At 39.2% G+C, this 18215-nt stretch overlaps 8 protein-coding genes across 8 annotated transcripts; 4 read left to right on the top strand and 4 right to left on the bottom strand.

Annotated features, from left to right (window-relative positions):
* Positions 1–142: 142 nt before the first annotated feature.
* Positions 143–2902, top strand: MCD4 (mannose-ethanolamine phosphotransferase MCD4; the record flags this gene model as incomplete). The annotated part of the gene is made up of 1 exon (XM_056229273.1): positions 143–2902. The coding sequence occupies one exon, from the start codon at positions 143–145 to the stop codon at positions 2900–2902; it is 2760 nt and encodes a 919-aa protein (XP_056083307.1).
* Positions 2903–4974: 2072 nt separating this feature from the next.
* On the top strand, positions 4975–6162 carry TPK3 (cAMP-dependent protein kinase catalytic subunit TPK3; the record flags this gene model as incomplete). The annotated part of the gene is made up of 1 exon (XM_056229272.1): positions 4975–6162. The coding sequence occupies one exon, from the start codon at positions 4975–4977 to the stop codon at positions 6160–6162; it is 1188 nt and encodes a 395-aa protein (XP_056083306.1).
* Positions 6163–6559: 397 nt separating this feature from the next.
* Positions 6560–6976, top strand: MRP49 (mitochondrial 54S ribosomal protein mL61; the record flags this gene model as incomplete). Its single annotated transcript, XM_056229269.1, has 1 exon — positions 6560–6976. The coding sequence occupies one exon, from the start codon at positions 6560–6562 to the stop codon at positions 6974–6976; it is 417 nt and encodes a 138-aa protein (XP_056083305.1).
* A 264-nt stretch (positions 6977–7240) lies between these two features.
* Positions 7241–9400, top strand: KKQ8 (putative serine/threonine protein kinase KKQ8; the record flags this gene model as incomplete). The annotated part of the gene is made up of 1 exon (XM_056229268.1): positions 7241–9400. The coding sequence occupies one exon, from the start codon at positions 7241–7243 to the stop codon at positions 9398–9400; it is 2160 nt and encodes a 719-aa protein (XP_056083304.1).
* Positions 9401–9633: 233 nt separating this feature from the next.
* Positions 9634–10050, bottom strand: MRPL38 (mitochondrial 54S ribosomal protein uL14m; the record flags this gene model as incomplete). The annotated part of the gene is made up of 1 exon (XM_056229267.1): positions 9634–10050. One exon carries the CDS (start codon positions 10048–10050, stop codon positions 9634–9636), a length of 417 nt encoding a protein of 138 aa, XP_056083303.1.
* A 396-nt stretch (positions 10051–10446) lies between these two features.
* NNK1 (protein kinase NNK1) lies at positions 10447–13242 on the bottom strand (the record flags this gene model as incomplete). Its single annotated transcript, XM_056229266.1, has 1 exon — positions 10447–13242. The coding sequence occupies one exon, from the start codon at positions 13240–13242 to the stop codon at positions 10447–10449; it is 2796 nt and encodes a 931-aa protein (XP_056083302.1).
* A 433-nt stretch (positions 13243–13675) lies between these two features.
* On the bottom strand, positions 13676–14950 carry EBP2 (Ebp2p; the record flags this gene model as incomplete). The annotated part of the gene is made up of 1 exon (XM_056229265.1): positions 13676–14950. The coding sequence occupies one exon, from the start codon at positions 14948–14950 to the stop codon at positions 13676–13678; it is 1275 nt and encodes a 424-aa protein (XP_056083301.1).
* Positions 14951–15176: 226 nt separating this feature from the next.
* On the bottom strand, positions 15177–18185 carry SNU114 (U5 snRNP GTPase SNU114; the record flags this gene model as incomplete). The annotated part of the gene is made up of 1 exon (XM_056229264.1): positions 15177–18185. The coding sequence occupies one exon, from the start codon at positions 18183–18185 to the stop codon at positions 15177–15179; it is 3009 nt and encodes a 1002-aa protein (XP_056083300.1).
* Between the last annotated feature and the right edge of the window lie 30 nt (positions 18186–18215).

The raw sequence follows: 18215 nt of genomic DNA, 5'->3' as shown, positions 1-18215 counted from the left end.
CCCTCTTTTTGCATCGCTGTCATCAAACGCGAAAAAAAACCTTGAGGGTAAAGAAAGAGCTGTTTGCGTATATATTCAAAAGGCCATCCTCGAGAAGAGCATTGAAGAAGTTCAGGCCTCATAGAACTGAAGTCTGTGTAAAATGTGGAACAAAACTAGAACGACGCTTCTGGGCGTTGGTGTCCTATTCCATTTGTTTTACCTATGGTCTATTTTTGATATTTACTTCATTTCACCGCTAGTTCACGGTATGAGCCCATACCAAAGTACTCCAACGCCTCCGGCGAAGAGATTGTTCCTGATTGTTGGTGATGGTTTACGTGCCGATACAACATTCGATAAAGTCACCCACCCAGTGACTGGAAAGACGGAATTTTTAGCACCTTTTATCAGATCTTTAGTTATGAACAACGCCACTTATGGTATTTCACATACTAGAATGCCCACTGAATCCCGTCCTGGCCATGTTGCTATGATTGCTGGATTTTATGAAGATGTTAGTGCCGTCACAAAGGGCTGGAAATCAAACCCTGTCGATTTTGACAGTTTTTTCAATCAATCCGCTCACACATATTCCTTTGGCTCACCTGATATTTTACCGATGTTTAGAGACGGTGCATCTGACCCAAATAAAGTTGATACTTGGATGTATGATCATACTTTCGAAGATTTTACACAATCTTCCATAGAACTAGATGCCTACGTCTTCAGACATTTGGATCAATTGTTCCGTAATTCCACGCTAAATTCAACACTGGATTATGAAATTAGACAAGATGGTAACGTATTCTTTCTACATTTGCTGGGTTGTGATACCGCTGGACATTCTTACAGACCCTACTCTGCTGAGTATTACGATAATGTTAAATATATCGACGATCAAATCCCTATTCTTATAGAAAAGGTTAACAGATTTTTTGCTGATGACAAAACCGCATTTGTCTTTACTGCAGATCATGGTATGAGCGCGTTTGGATCACATGGTGACGGGCACCCTAATAATACTAGGACACCCCTTATTGCTTGGGGTGCCGGTCTGAATAAACCAGTGCATAATTCGTATCCGGTATTCGACAACTATACTGAGAATTGGGAGCTGTCCAACATTAAAAGGAATGATATCAAACAAGCCGACATTGCCTCCTTAATGTCGTATTTAATTGGTGTAAACTATCCAAAAAACTCGGTAGGTGAGTTACCGATAGCATACATCGATGGAAAAGAAAGTGACAAGCTGGCCGCATTGTATAACAATGCAAGAAGCATTTTAGAGCAGTACTTAGTTAAGCAAGATGAGGTTATAGACTCCCAATTTTTTTACAAAGAATACTCCAAATTCGTCGAGAAACCTCATTTGCGATACTTGGAGGAGATAGAAACCTTAGTTCAGCGCATATCTGAGGGCGAGAATTATTTAGAACAGGAAGCAATTACACTTACAGAAGAACTAATGCAAACGACTTTGGAAGGTTTGTATTATTTAACAACTTATAACTGGAGATTCATCAGAACTATTGTTACATTCGGGTTTGTAGGCTGGATTTTTTTCTCCTTCATAATATTTTTGAAATCATTTATCTTAGAGAATGCCATGGATGATCAGAAAAAATCACCATTAACTCATGCAGCATTTGGCTCCATTGGAATTTTGTTGAATTGGATTTTATTTTACCAGCATTCTCCTTTCAACTTTTACATGTATCTTCTCTTCCCATTATACTTTTGGAGTTACATTTTCACCAATAGATCCGTATTACGCACAGGAATCAAGGAATTTTTTAAAGGTACCTCTCCTTGGAAAAGAGTTTTAATTATGATTTCAATCATTTCTGTTTATGAAGGCATTGTCTACGGATTTTTTCACAGATGGACATTCACATTAATCACAAACTTACTAGCATTTTATCCATTTATCTGCGGTGTGAAAAACTTATCCGTGAATGTATGCTGGATTATGACGAGTGTGCTTCTATCTACATTTACATTGTGTGATGCTGTTAAGATCGAAAGCTTAAACCAGATACATTTAGCAGGGTTATTGATTATTATAAGCTCTTTTTATGGTCTCTACAAAATATATCCAAACTTAAATTCCTATACTCGTACAATATTTACCATACAAATTTCCTTAGTAGCAGCCATGCTGGCAGTTACCCATCGTTCGGCTATTTCTCTGCAACTAAGACAAGGGCTACCAAAAGAATCCCAGATTGCCGGGTGGGTGATTTTTTTTGTATCTCTTTTCGTAATGCCATTTTTACATTACAGAAAACCTAATAATGATTATAAAGTTAGGCTATTGATCATATACTTAACTTTTGCCCCGGCCTTCATCATATTAACTATCTCCTTTGAATCTCTGTTCTACTTCTTGTTCACTGTTTACATGATACAGTGGATTGAGATTGAGGACAAAATCAAGCAAATGAAAACTAAAAAGAATGAAAATTGGTTACAGGTTTTAAGGGTTTCCGTGATCGGGTTCTTTCTATTGCAAGTGGCATTCTTTGGAACCGGTAACGTCGCTTCTATTTCTTCATTTTCATTGGACTCTGTTTATAGATTGTTACCAATTTTCGATCCTTTCCCAATGGGTGCATTATTGATGTTGAAATTGATCATTCCCTATGGGTTACTGTCTACATGCTTAGGTATACTGAATTTAAAACTGAATTTTAAGGACTACACAATCTCATCATTGATCATCTCAATGAGTGATATATTGTCCTTAAATTTTTTCTATCTCTTAAGAACGGAGGGTTCATGGTTAGACATTGGTATAACAATATCCAACTACTGTTTGGCCATTTTATCCTCATTATTCATGTTAATTTTGGAAGTGATTGGTCATTTGCTGCTAAAAAATGTTGTTATCCAAGATCAAATCAAAAAAGCACAATAGAACCATCTACACCCAATACTATATGTATGTATATATATTTCTCTATGTGTAGATTAAAGAAAGACGGGGGCCTCTACCTGTTGAATAGTTTTTATAGATGTACTTTAAGTGGAAGAAAATTTGAAAAAAAAATTGACTAGTACTTCAATCTTGGTGAAGAGTTATCTTTTTTTAGCTTCTTCTAGAGCCCCTTTTTAAGTTGTTGCTCAGTGAATATTCCATGCATGGACAAAATATGCCAAGAAAATAACGAAAAAATTAAGGCCTCAAGTACCAAAAAAAAAATCTGAAAAGGGCATCACCGTATAATAGGTATATTTGCCTAATCCGCAACATTATGTCAAGGACGGGTTTCAAGCTCAAAATGAACCTAGGTGTCATTTGAAATTGCTGAAACATAACAAAACCAGGGTCTCCCCATGGTAAGGTGAACGTACAGCTTCAATCTCTATTCTTCAGAGTGACACATAAAAAAAGATAATAGAGGGTCCAGAAAATAAACATGCTAATACTCATGGGGCAGAGGAGGGGGAAAGACCACTTCTGAGAGTTTTACGAGACTATATTGCTTCCGTTGGTAGAAATGGCACGGACGATAATTCATCCGAGCCAATTACGCTTAGATCCGTTACAACTCTGTAACGTAAATAACTTCTGAAGCGGCTTCGAGAAGGCTCATACAGCAGCATTGAAAATAATATCATTGACATAAGTCATTGACCACAATTTGATGATTGAATGTTAATGTAAGCGTTTACAGATTTCAAGCCCTTGTTTTAAGTACTACATAATTTTGTTGTAAATACGCTAACGATTAATGATGATGATGAAAACATCCCCGATTTGTATAACTGTGATAGTACTGTAGCAACATTTACCTTTGAAACGTCCAATTGAAACTATCATGGAATTGGCACAAGAATTGAGCACAGGGATTTCATGCTTGGAGCCCTAAAAACCATTCAAGATCAACAATATACCCTCGATTTTGCATGAGATAGCAATAGGTATTTTTAGTTGTTCGATAATGGGTGATTTTTTCTGGTGGTTTATTATCTAAATTGTAAATCGCCTAGTAGTTTGCCATATATGCCACAAGACATGGTGGCATGTTGAGGGAATAGAAGATCATTATTTTAAGATCAAGAACGGCAACATCTATTACTCAAGCGAGAAAATTCGTTAATACAACAACGATTTGCTGGAGTCTGTTCTTTAATCGCATATGAGTGCATACCATATTTTACTAATATGTCAATTGTCCAAATGATCGAACAAGAGGCAGTTTCATTATTATAGCTACTCATGGATGATATTTTCTTCTTTTCCGGTAGAGTTGCTCTCATCACAGCAAAGTTTGCCAATATTTGGAAGGCACAACGTACATCCATACCCTTGATCACAGCCACGTTCGTAGGTTTGGCCAAGACAGCTTATAACTACTGGCGTGTAGCCCTATCATTTACTACTTTTTCAAAAGAGGAATACTTGGATTCGTTTCTGGGACGTTTCCTCGAAAAGTCGTTCCAGGTACGGAGTCTTCAAGAAACTCAGAAGAAAGCAAATTATCGCATTCCCGCAAAATGGCGTCGATAGCTCGAAAGCTCATCATCAAGTCAGATTGCGCTCTCTACTATGCTCGGGTCGCAATGATTACTAGCAACTGGTACATACGTAAATATATACAAATATTCTTAAATCAGAATGTTGTTCTGTACAGATCAGTTAACTTCTCGTTCTGTGGTGCATAGGCTCATTATGTAGTCTCCGGTAGTTTTTTTCCGTTGCTTCAGCTACGGGATTTCTTCGATGCGATTGAAAAATAAAGTTGTGCTCAAAGAGAATATGAAAAGAAAAGACACTTTTGCAAAGTGATCTTAAAGTTCTGTTTGACTTTGTCCATTCTATCGGCAAGAAACGTGAGCGAACATACGAGACACCTTGTGCACTTGGCGAAGAGAATTTATAGGCGATCACTCTTTAAGCAATAAGGAAGTTTCACGTTACTTGGATAAGTACATTGAAAATATTGTTTATTGGTGGTTGTACAAGGAAGAGCAAACCTGAGCAAGATGTATGTTGATCCCATGAACAACAATGAAATCAGGAAACTAAGTATTGCCGCCAAAACAGAGGCTACTCCAGATGACGTTGGGCAAGGCACTCCCATAAACGAACATTCGGTGCATGGGGAATGTACGGCCATTGCGATAAATGGGCAAAGCAACGAAAGAATGAAAGAAAAAGTATCCTCGAGCAGTTGTCTACCTAAGAAACCTATGTTGCAGTATAGAGATACTTCCGGAAAATATTCCTTGGGCGACTTTCAGATTTTGAGAACTTTGGGTACTGGCTCATTTGGGAGAGTTCACCTAATCCGTTCCAATCACAACGGAAGATTTTACGCTTTAAAGACATTGAAAAAACATACTGTAGTGAAATTGAAGCAGGTGGAACACACCAACGACGAACGCCGGATGCTGTCAATTGTATCGCATCCATTCATCATTAGAATGTGGGGGACATTCCAAGATTCCCAGCAGGTTTTCATGGTGATGGATTATATTGAAGGTGGAGAATTATTTTCCTTATTACGTAAGTCTCAGAGGTTTCCCAACCCGGTAGCCAAATTTTATGCCGCAGAGGTCTGCTTAGCTTTGGAATATTTGCATAGTAAGGATATAATATATAGAGATCTGAAACCCGAAAATATCCTTCTAGATAAGAACGGTCACATCAAGATAACCGATTTTGGGTTTGCAAAATACGTTCCCGATGTCACATACACATTATGTGGCACTCCAGATTACATAGCGCCTGAAGTGGTTAGTACCAAGCCGTATAATAAGTCAGTGGATTGGTGGAGTTTTGGTGTGTTGATTTACGAAATGCTAGCCGGATACACGCCATTTTATAACTCCAACACCATGAAGACTTATGAAAATATACTGAATGCGGAATTGAAATTCCCGCCATTTTTTCACCCAGATGCGCAGGATTTATTGAAGAAGCTGATTACCAGAGACTTGAGTGAGAGGTTGGGTAATTTACAAAATGGAAGTGAGGACGTCAAGAACCACCCATGGTTCAACGAGGTCATATGGGAGAAACTATTGGCCAGGTACATAGAAACGCCGTATGAACCACCAATTCAACAGGGCCAAGGTGACACTTCTCAATTCGACAGATATCCTGAAGAAGAATTCAATTACGGGATCCAAGGAGAAGACCCATATATCGAACTGTTGGAAGAGTTTTAAGTCTGACACTCTTTTGGCTAATAAAACTCGTTCACAAGGAAATTTTCAATGGGATAGTTGTAACTAAAGAAATTAAGGAAAATAAAACCAAAAAAAAGCACAAAAAATACACCTGGATACAAATCCTCAGTGAATTTGGCTAGGCCATGATACAAAGTGATACAAGGTGATATATACATGTCTATTCGTTACAAAAATATGCAGATAGAATAAATAAATAGCATATTCACATATATTGCATTGTAGCTTACTATTAACGTCCCGCAGAAGTGCGGAACGTTCAAAATGATTTAACATCATTTTGCCTAAGAAAAACTATACACCAGTAAGAACCAACCAAATTTATTCGTGAGTTGGGAGGGAAGTAGTACCATAGCGAGCCTCATACGGATAGGAGATGTCTAAAGTTACAGAGCAACTGAAATTTTTGAATAAAATTAGCAGCACTACCAACCTGCCCCAGATCCTCATAGATCCGAAGAAGTATTCGGGACTCAGGTTGACGTTTCAAACGAAAAACCATAATGGACATATGGGTGCTAGAGTCTTTTGGCATAACTACCTGCCCACTTTACAATTTTACAATCCACGAATAAAATTTGATGTGGTAAGAATAAAGAATGAAGACAAGCAAAAGAGTGTTCCATGCAAACTAGAAATATTATGTCAAGAAGGCTCAGTTACAGAAACTATCGATATGCGCAATAAAATGCATGAAGACATAATGAGAGATTTACTTGACAAGATAGAGCACATTCCTCTTCCAGAGAGTGAGGTTATGAAAGTACCATCGTCATTGAGGAGTATACACTAGTTTTTCTTCCAGTAAAACTCTCTTCCTGTAGATACCAGACCATCGACTTGTTGATAGAGCTCTGTAAGTTCACGCTTTACTTGTGAGACATTACTATATACTTTTAAGTACGCTAAGTAGCAAACAGTATAACTACTGTTCACTGTCAGCCATTAGGACCCTTTTTTGTCGCCGCGAATTCTTGAATGAAAAATAAGGAAAGCTCATTTTCATTTCAGCTTGAGAATACAATTGCAAAAAGAACACAAAACATATAGAGCATAAATGGTGGCGCAGGAAGACAGAAAACACCAGAGACCCGTAACAAGAAGGGTCAGGTCTTTTTCCGAGTCCTTCAAATGTCTTTTCAAATCACCTCATTCAAGAGGTTTAAGTCCTATTAACGTCACCAGACTTCCTTATCGCTCATCGTCAACTTCCCCCAAGAGAAGTTCTGAGCCAGCAAGGCGATCAACGATATCCGCACAGTCAGGTCCAAAAAACTCTCCTATACGGCAGCGTACTTATACATTGAAGTGCCGCTCCCCGGGTTTGCCAACCGCATTTAAACGAACTAGAAGTGGTGCTAATAAAAGCCCAACCAGGCAACAGTCTGTATCCAGCAAAGAAGGAGAAATACTTAACGCTCCACCAAGAAATCCCGGATCAATTTCGAATGGTTTGCACGGCACCCAAAGAACACGTTCAAGAAGTTCATCCATTTCGTCATGCGGCAGTTCAAATGGAACGACGAGTTCATCAGACAGCCAATGGGCAATGGATTCTTTGTTAGACAACTCAGATAACGACGTTACGCCGTACCGTGGTTCAAAGAAAGACACTATTCGGAGTAAAGACAGGGCTTCTAGTACTTTCATAGATAATTGCGATAGGGAAGCTTTGCGCAGGGCTACGTCATATCCAAATCCCTTACCCTCGAAGCAACTTTTTCCCAAAGGCCTGTACACCAGAAAATCACATCCAGATGAAGAGAGTTTAGAAAGCTTGCCTAGATTTGTGGGGGCAGACGTAGAATGTGTTATTGAGCAAGATGGATTCAAAGTTTACGAAGATGGAAGCCATGAACATAATATAAAATTATCAGGACTGATTGCGAAATTAGAGAAAAACGACTCCTTGCCGCTTCACCGTCAAGGATCATTATCTAGACCAAAATTGGGTCTTACACTTTCCGGCTTATTCAAACATCATAAAGACGAATGCGACATTGAAAACGCGTTGTCTCTTTTGCCTGAAGAAAGCCACACGAAGGAAAGTACTGAGAGCAAATTCGCCGATAACAATGATAACTTGCCGATGCAGAATGGGGAAGATTATTTGAAAGTTGTTAATCCTGATGCATCCCTGGGGAATGATGAACTGAAGTTGATCAATTCATTATCAAACAAAATTCACAGAAGTTTAGAAAATTATTTACAAGAGAAAAATTTAAAGCCGGAAAAGTGTACCAGTGGAGAAGCCTCTACTTTTCAAGAAAAGTACGGTCATCCTGTTGGACTAGTGGGCGCAGGAGCTTACGGTGAAGTGAAACTGTGCGCCAGATCCAGAACTGCCAAAGATTTTCCCACATTTGAAACGTACCATGATGATAAATATATATATTATGCTGTGAAAGAACTAAAACCAAAAGTAGGCAGCGACCCAGAAAAATTCTGTACGAAGATTACCTCTGAATTTATTATTGGTCATTCATTGAGCCACTATCATAAAAATGGCAAAAAGCCTGCCCCCAATATTTTAAACGTATTTGACATCCTGGAGGACAGTACTTCTTTCATTGAAGTCATGGAGTTTTGCCCCGCAGGTGATCTTTATAGTATGCTAGTCGGTAAATCGAAGTTAAAAGGCAGATTACATCCATTAGAGGCAGATTGTTTCATGAAGCAATTACTTCACGGCGTAAAATTCATGCATGATCATGGTGTCGCCCACTGTGATTTGAAACCTGAAAACCTCCTTTTCTATCCACATGGTCTATTGAAAATATGCGATTTTGGCACGAGTTCCGTGTTCCAGACCGCTTGGGAAAGGAAAGTACACACGCAAAGAGGTATCATTGGATCAGAGCCATACGTGGCTCCGGAAGAATTTGTTGATGGCGAGTATTACGATCCAAGATTGATTGACTGTTGGAGCTGTGGTGTTGTTTATGTAACAATGATATTCGGACATTACCTTTGGAAAGTAGCCTCTGTAGAGAGAGATATATCTTACGATGCTTTCTATAAGGAAATGAAGCGCACAAAACAGTTCAAGACATTTGAAGAATTGAAGCATGTGAACCTAGATTTAGCCTCAGCTAGAAAAATCGCATTGTATCATATATTTCAATGGGAGCCTAAAAGGAGAATTTCTGTTGATGGGCTTTTAGCCATGCCGTGGATGGAACATACAAAGTGCTGCCTAATATATGATTCTACATGAGAATTAGGCATGCGCAATACCTATATTATACAATTATAAAGTAACTTCGGGAAAAATGGGAGTTTAATTCCACCACTCTCATTCCAACGGTTGAGTTCACGAATTTGCAAAGCTAAAGTTACATACTTAAATTTAAGCATTATATACAGGTAGTCATATAAACATCAACAGAAAGGATTTATTATAAGTTCAATTTCCTTTGAATATATGAGAGCGTCCGCTTTACTTTATCTTTATATGACCCTACTAGCTAAGGAGCATATCTTATTGTATCCCTTATCTTTCAATGTTCTATCTACACATCCATCGTTAGCTATGATTCTTGTCCCTAGGGGCTCACCGGTATTCTTATTTATCAAAACACAGGCAGTGTCTCCGAATGCAACCATAGAGCCATCCTTTCTGCTCATATTACGCTGCTTAGATCTTACGACAATTGCGTGACAAATATCGCCTTTTTTGACACGATTAGTATTAGCTGTTCCTGTGATGTTTTGAGTCAAAGGTTTTGCTTTCTGGATAACACACACTATTCTATCTCCAACCATGGCAGGGCTTTTGGGAGATCCCTTTCTGATGACTTTAATACACTCTGCTAATTGCGCACCTGAGTTGTCGATCACCTTAATAACTGATTTAAGAAATATCATTTTTTGCTAAAGGATGCTCAGTATTGAGGAGTTAGTGTCTTGCTGTTCGAAAGATCTAGTGAGGAAATATTTACACTTGACAGGGTTTCTTTTAGAGTTCCTTTTCCCCAGTTTGTCATTCTAATGAGACACTTAAGACGCCCTTCGAAATCCTTGCGATTTTAAGCACGTTGCACGACCCGCACGAACAAGCACGAAATGGCAAATAAGAGACATTAAAAAAACGATGAATTCTAGATATTCATTGAACTAAAATGTCTTTATTTCGTTATTTTACAATTTTTTTTACAGTAAGTGTTAAGTTCATTATAATTTATAAAGAAGGTGAATAAAAATAGTCAAAGATCAAATTTCATATGTATTTTTTTCAATGCAATCGTTATAACAAATCATAAGTCATAAGTCATTATCATCATAAATGGATTCGCTTACTCTCATTTCGTTTTGAATGACCTTCTCTATCCTTTGCAGATCCCATCTCTTGTTCAAGTCAATTGTCAAACATCCGATGACTGTATCATACAATCCTTCGCCAATCGTCTCTTCAGTTCGTTTTCTGTCATATTTACAAACTTGGGATAAAGAAAACCGATCAAATTCACCTGCTTTTATTAAAGAGCGTAATCTAGGCTCAAATTCATGATTGAATGGTAATTTGCCCACCAACATGGTATACAGCGTTACCCCCAAGGCCCATATATCAGACGCTGGCCCTAACGGAGAAATGCTGCATTCTATGCCGGTTGAGGAACCAGATGACGAGTTTGTACCGACATCAGGTTTAGCGTTAATGGAAGCGTTTGAAGTCGATGGTATAGAAGACAGATTAGAGGACGATGACGACGCCGCGCTAATTTCTGATTGAGAAGAATCTGGCGATTCATAAATATGCATTTCAATAGATTTTGCACGTCTTGTATCCGAGTATTTTAGAAGCTCCGGAGAAGCGTAAGGTAAAGATCCGATGTATTTAGAAGGTTCAGGCCCCAGGTTTGGAAAAACAGTAGTTTTGTGTCTTCCATGGAACGGATATCGGTGTTGCGGCTGAGGTTGAGAGGCTGGCTTGTGAAATAGATTAGATGATGAAGAAGAAGAAGGTGCTTGGTTGAGATGCTTTAAAGAATGCGAGCTGGCGCTAATCAGTTCTTTTGCTGTAAAGGGTTGATGCTTCCGGTTTTCAAGTTGGTATTTTATATCTTCATTCGCATCAAAATCGTTGCTCAAGTCATCGGGTAAAAAATTCGTCGTGGGATATTTTATTAAAGTTGTTTGTTCGTCATTTTTTTCCCCTTTTCTACGTCTATTACTATTGGTGATATTTTCATCGGAATTATCGTTACGATAGAGATGTTTGTCATCGAAATGACAACTCATTCCAAAATCACATAAAAACACTTTCCAGTCCGATTTTTTAGGTCCTTTTTGTAGGAGACAATTTTCTAATTTTATATCGCCATGGACAATCTTCTTGGAATGCATGTATTCTAAAGCAGATAGTAGCTGTAAACTCAAAAAGATGGTCATTCTGCACCTCTCTGAAAATGGTATCTTAGAGCGTTTGGATTCATCCCAGGATATCACCAAGTCGTACAAAGTACCGTCGTTAATTCTTTCTGTCAGACAGTACATTGCATAATTTTCATCAAGTTTCCAATCCAAAAGAGGGAGTATTCTACTGTGCTTCAAAGTTTTCCATATGGCCACTTCCCTTAACACGTGCCTCTTAACATTTTCATGTCCTTTGAACTTCACAATTTTTATCACTCTCCCTACGCCAGTCTCGATATCAAAACATTCACGTATGATACCCCACGCCCCGAAGCCTATAATTTTACCCAATTGGTGACCTAGTATCTCCATGCCCTTATCGTCTGGCCTTCCGCTACCACTAGCACTTCCACTCAACGGGTTGGAATTCATTTTAGCTATAGACGTCATGGAAGGTGAAAAAGAGCTTAAAAATTGGGATGCAATGGAGCCGTGTCTAGAACGCTGTGGTGGACGCGTGTTTATGTAGTTGTCATTGCTGGTGTTGGATTGGTTCCTGCTATTGACGTTATTATCATTTATTGTAGTCTCTGTAACTGAAGCATTATTGGCAAATCCAGCAAGAGAAAAGTTACTTCTAGAAGAGGTTAGCATGAATTTTTTCACTAATGACATCATGGCTTTGTAGTCCCGGTAGGGTGCATGCTCAATAATAACTTTTTTCCTTTGCGAGTATGGCAAGTTTAGAAAATTCCTAGGAAGTTTCTGAATCAAATCTATCATATCGTTGGGGCTTATTTGCATTTCTGACAACGTTGACAATGTGGTTGTTGGAAGAAAATTTAGTGATGAAGCGTTCGAATCAAAGGATGCAGGTACTGCAGAGCTCTGACTTGGAAGTGAATATTTTAGTTTGGCTAGGGAGAATTTGTTATTTTGTGTTATGCTATTATTGTTGCTATTAGTTGTATATGAGGACCTTCTTTCCGCTTCTAGGTTGGAGAGGGGCGTAAATATCGGTTGGCTGCTCCTAGGTAGAGGGATAGGCTTAACCTTAGAGTGCAGGTCTCTCGATAAAAGAGAGCCCTCTGGACTTAATGAATCGCTATTCTCTTGAAAAAAACTATCTCTTCGAAGTTTGTTTCGGGCCAGTATTGCATCTGGAGAATTCCAAAGTTCATAATTGCCCTTATCATCGTCTTTGCTTTCCACCTGTGGGGTGGCGCTGCTTCTGAATTCATACAAATCGTCACTGGATTTTTGCCAATCATCCACTAGCTTTGTGAAGTCTAAATCTGGGACGTATTCCGCCCCCATAGTGTATAAAGATCGTTTTCCACACGAATCTTCCAACTCAACTCCTCCACGCTCAATATCAGCGTTTACGTGGCTGCCGGTGGAAACGTCCGGCCGCGACCTTGTATGCAGCTGTACCAAAGTAGATCGTGATGGGTGCTCATGGTCCATCTTATAGATCTTCTTGGGCCTGAAATAGAGGGTATCGCTGCTGTTCGCCCTGTTGAGCGCCGGCTCGTTAGTAGGGATGTCAATTCCTACTAGGCCTCGCAAGTCCCTTCCATAGCTGGGATTCGAGGCCGGAGAGCCGGATGCTGGCGACGCCTTGTCAGATGAATGTAGTGATGAACGTGGTGATGATGACATCGGGCTCCCATTTTGTCGAAGTTGTCGCTGCGATGTAAACATTCGTTCTTTTGGACCGTTTTTGTTGAAAAGACTACGTTAATTGGTAATAATAGCGCTTGCCGTTTGCAAAATACTTTGTATACTACTCCGATGACTGGAACGGAACGCAAGATCTACTACAGGTTGTTGTTGTCGCTCTATTCAATTATCTAATCTGCTTTCCCCACACTCAAGGAGGTCGCAACGCCATACACAAAGTTCCGGGACCTTTTCAATCCGGGTACGGAAACCTTAACGCCGGCGTTAGGTTTCCCGGGCAAGTAAAGCAAGGGCTTGTCATTTTGGTTATCCCTCTTTTAGCAGGGCTGAAACACAACTTACAGGGTTTTATCTTGCTTTGGTTTTATCTCATATTAGTGTACAAAAGGATGATAGATAGTTTTATATACTCTCCGTTCTGGAGTTAACCAGCACTCTTGCCGACGCATCGAGCTTAGAATCGTCTGGGACGTCTGTTCTTTCCTGGTCTGCTGGGTTTACCCTTCATTTTCCTGGAGGAAAAGCCGGTAACATCAGCGGAGGAGTCTGCATCGTTCTTTCTTTTGAATCTTTTCATACCACCCTGACCATACTTGGAATTCTTTGCGGCCCTCTTACCGTTTGGCTTGCCTCTCTCGGACCTCTTTCCTTCCACTTCTTCCTCCACACCGACGTTAAACTCAGAGTGGTCGATCTCATTGTGCTTTCTTTTGTTCTTCAAAGATTTGATCTTGTCCAGTGTTTCTCTTTTTTCCAAGTGACGTTTCTGGAGAGTGGCATTTTGGACTTGTTTACCGAATTTCTTTAGTTGTCGTTGTCTTCTAGCTCCTTCACGCGCCTTTTTGTCGCTGGCCTCTTCGATCAGCTTGCCCTTGATCTTGTCCATGTGCTCGTCGCTCTTAACCATTTCAGCAAAATAATCCAACGGTCTTTTGAAGGCTACTTTTAGTCGCTTCAATTCGTCACGTGCCACCGAGACAGCGTCCAACGATTGCTTGTAGAATGCCAATTCTCTCTCGGTATCATCGTAGATATCCTTGATCTGTTCATCCGTATTAGTTTGAGACGTGATACTTTGATGCTCTTGGAAGGAATGTTTTTTCCAAGGCAATTGTACTCTTTCCAAGGCATGTTTCATGGCTTTGGTGTTGTTGATGGTTAATTTATGATATGGGACAACATCAGCATCAGAATCGAACTCGACGTCTGATAACGGAACGTCTTGCTCCTCTTCTTCTTCTTCTTCTTCTTCTTTCTCTTCAGAAACAACATCGTCTTCTTCAGCAACGACACCGTCTTCTTCATCTTCTTCTTCATCTTCTTCAGATTCAGAGTCACTCTTGGCCAACCTTTCAAGATCTAACCTTCCGTCTTCTTCTTCTTCCTCTTCTTCCTCTTCTTTATCATCGCCTACATCGGTTTCATGCTGTTGGGCCTTTAATGTCCCCATCTCTTGCGTCTTCTTCAATTCTTTCTTTAATTTTCTTTTTTCTTTCTTAGACATGGCCTGGCTTTGATATTCTTCACCATTGGTGGCAACTTCATTCTCGACTTCAAGCTCCTTCTTTTTCTTCTGAAGTTTCTCTAAATCAGTGGCTGATATGATGGTAGGTTCTTCTTTTTTCAATCCTTGAGCTTTCTTCTTCTTTAGGTCATTTTCAAGCTTATTAGCTTTTTCAATTTCCTTTTGATGCGATAGCAATTCCTTCAACTTTAAACCTTTAGCCATGTTCGATGTATTGCTGTTCAACTAACAGTAACTCTTACTATAATCAAGTCCAACTTCTTGATGGATGGAATTTTGTAAAGCTCATCTCATCTGTATTTAGGCAGAAAGTAAAAATTTTTCAGTTGCCGATGAGCTTAATAATCATTATATACGGAAAGGAGAAGAAAAATCATTGCAAAAGTTCTCTATGTCTACACTGTGTATAATTCTTAAATACGCTAAAAGTTTACGATACCAAGCCATTTTTCCTTAATTGAACAAATAGCTCAGTATCTATATACTTTTCTAATGTCGGCCCATCATTTGACATAAATCCACCGGTGGAAATTCCCTTCCGCCTTCTCGTTTTTATCACAAAATCACGGCTTAAACTATTAACAGGCGCAGGTTTCAATTTTGGGATAAAGGCATCTTTATCCAAAACATCACCAGGTACCTTTCTCCATATCTTATTCCAGAAGTACAGCTGACACATTCCAAGGCCGTTTGTCGATAATCTCAAATCGGTCTCGAACCCTGCTGACTCGATAACTGGAATTTGTCCACGAATCTCCAATAACGGTGTCCCCACAACTTTTGTAGTCTTGTATATCCTACTGCCACGTCTTTTCTTGAAGAGTTCTTCCACTATTGGTAATAGCGGAGCATGAACTGTAACGTCGACTTCGTAAATGGGCTCGAGTAACGTGGGTGTTGCTGTCAGCAAGCCAACATAACAGGCCTTCCTCATTAAAGGAATGATTTGACTTTTCATTACGCTGATATTACTATCAGAGGATTCTGTAATTGATAGCAGTTTATACTGTATTCCGTAAATTGGTTCTTCGGCCAACGGGCCCTCTTTCACAGCCCAGTAAAACCCCTGTATTATCTGCTGCTTATATTTGGATAACAATCTAGGACTAACTTCATCTGGCAAGGTATCATTGATCAGCACGTTTCCGTTATAAAACGACCAAACGTTCCTTGATGCCAATGAATCCCATTCATATTCCGTTCTCAATATCTTAGATAGTTTTCTAGGGTCGTCCATGATTTCATTAATATCCAAACTGTTGTGGCCTGTTCCCAATCTGTTTTTACTCAGGTCTTGAATCATCTTAAAATCCATTGGTTCAGCGGTAACGCTAATTGATAGGCCCTGAGAATTTCCATTGTTTAGACGGGAAATTGAATTATTCACAGGGATTGAAGCGAAAGATTCATTTGAACAGCTTTCAGAAAAAACAGTCAGGGGATCGGATATCTTGATTTCTATATTTGCATACCTTGCCCTCAAATCGTACAACAAGCAATCCATATACAGTTCCCCATTCCCCAGTATCACGTGTTCACCAGATTCCTCTACTTTTATAACAGCACCTGGATAGTACTTTGAGATTTTGTTTAGGGCCTCCAATAGCTTAGGCAACTCTTTTGGCAGCAGCGGCTGGATAACAATTTTGAAAATAGCTTGTGTAATATAATCCAAGGGTTTGAAATATTTTAATAGCTTTGTTTCTTCTCTACTCTTTACAGAATACAGGGTGGCGGATTTAATATATGCGTTAGAAATACCTTTTACCAGCACTATCTGTCCCGTGTATGCTTCATGGACCGGATAAACATATCTACCACCTAATAATCCTATTTCTTCAACTTTACATATGGGTGTTTCGTCATCAGCTTCCTCTTCTTCGTCGGAAACTTCCATATCTGCATTATCATGTAAGTGTCCTTTCTGGCGAGATTCAGATTGCGATGTATCTAGTATACGCACTGTGTCCCCTCTCGTCATAAGGCCTGAATATATCCGTACAAGAGACCACTCTGCTCCACCATAATCTAAAGTTTTCAACACGTGAGCCACTAGGTTTTCTGAAGCTTTTTCGCCTGACTTTGAAGAATGACTCGCTTTCTTGTCTAACAGTTTTAGTGGCTCATAACATCTTGTGATTGCATCCACGAGACCGGTTTGCTCCCTGAAGATTAAATGTAGAACATGCTTTAAAAATGGTTGTGGGTCATATTTGAGTACTTCTTGAGTTAAGTCAACTCTAAAATTGATTCTTAGCAAATTTTTTAATTTGCCTTTCTCCATAGACAGAGCGTAAGAGAATATTTTATAGAGAGGATTAAGAATAAATTCAACAAAAGTTGGGTACCTTTTTACATTATCAAATGGTTCCGTTTGAAATTTGCCCCTATAAAAGTAAATGTTACCCCACAATCGTGTGGTAAAGTCATCTATCTTAGAGCAGGGAATTGAATGGGAGTAATAATAGGTTACAAATTCTTTGACAGTAAATGTAAAGCCTAGCTTTGTCGATGCAAAAATTATATTATTGCATATCGGTGAAAATACCTGTCCCTTGGTAAAGGAATTGATATCCGTAATTATATGATTTAGTTTCAAATATGCGTCGATTGGCGGTAGCTTTAAATCCAGAATCAGCCTATCAAGTTTATTTATAACGAAACACATGGCCAATTTGTTTCTGATGCTTTGTTTTATCAGTTGCTCCACAACAGAAGTTACACCCTCCACAACATCTATCACAATTAAGGCTACATCACTTGCAGCAAGTGCGACAGCCGTTTCATCCATGAAATTAACATGCCCTGGAGCGTCCAAGAAGTTTATTATGCTAGATTTAGATCCTAAATCAGTGCAGAGTAAAGTGGAACCATTAAGTTTGATGGAAATACCGCGATCTATTTCCTGTTTCAAATTATCCATGTACTTCAGCGCTTTCCATCCAAGTTCTGTATTCTTAGACATATCTGGAATACGTTTGTGCGAATCAATTACTAGAAGGTCCATCAGAGACGTCTTGCCTGAGTGAAGGGGTCCGATTATGCCAACATTCCTCATCCTTTCCGGGATGTCAGCCATAGACAGCATGTAGTCTCGATTATATCTAGTTTTTGGAATGTTTTTTTTTAATTGTGTAAAAACTGTGTGCTCTTGCAATCTGGTTCGTTCTACTACAGGCTCTACTAATGGCGTATTTATTGACTGCATGTTTTCGGTTTCTATGAGAACCTCCACGTCTTTGCCATAAGGATGCTCCTCGGTAATTCCAACTTCTTTGTCATTTCCTACAGAGGTTAATTCTCGAATTTCAATCTCATTTTCGCTATGGATCTCCTCATATTGTTCTTGCTCATCCAGAACACTTGTTTCCTCATCAGAATCAAAAGGATCAGCCCCAACTAGATTCCCAAACTCATCAAATAAATCGTCGCCTTCCATTTTGCAATGTTTGGTTAGACTACTAATGTG

The sequence above is a fragment of the Saccharomyces kudriavzevii genome (assembly GCF_947243775.1).
Source record: "Saccharomyces kudriavzevii IFO 1802 strain IFO1802 genome assembly, chromosome: 11".
NCBI lineage: Eukaryota > Fungi > Ascomycota > Saccharomycetes > Saccharomycetales > Saccharomycetaceae > Saccharomyces > Saccharomyces kudriavzevii.
This window is presented reverse-complemented; position numbering and strand designations above follow the sequence as displayed.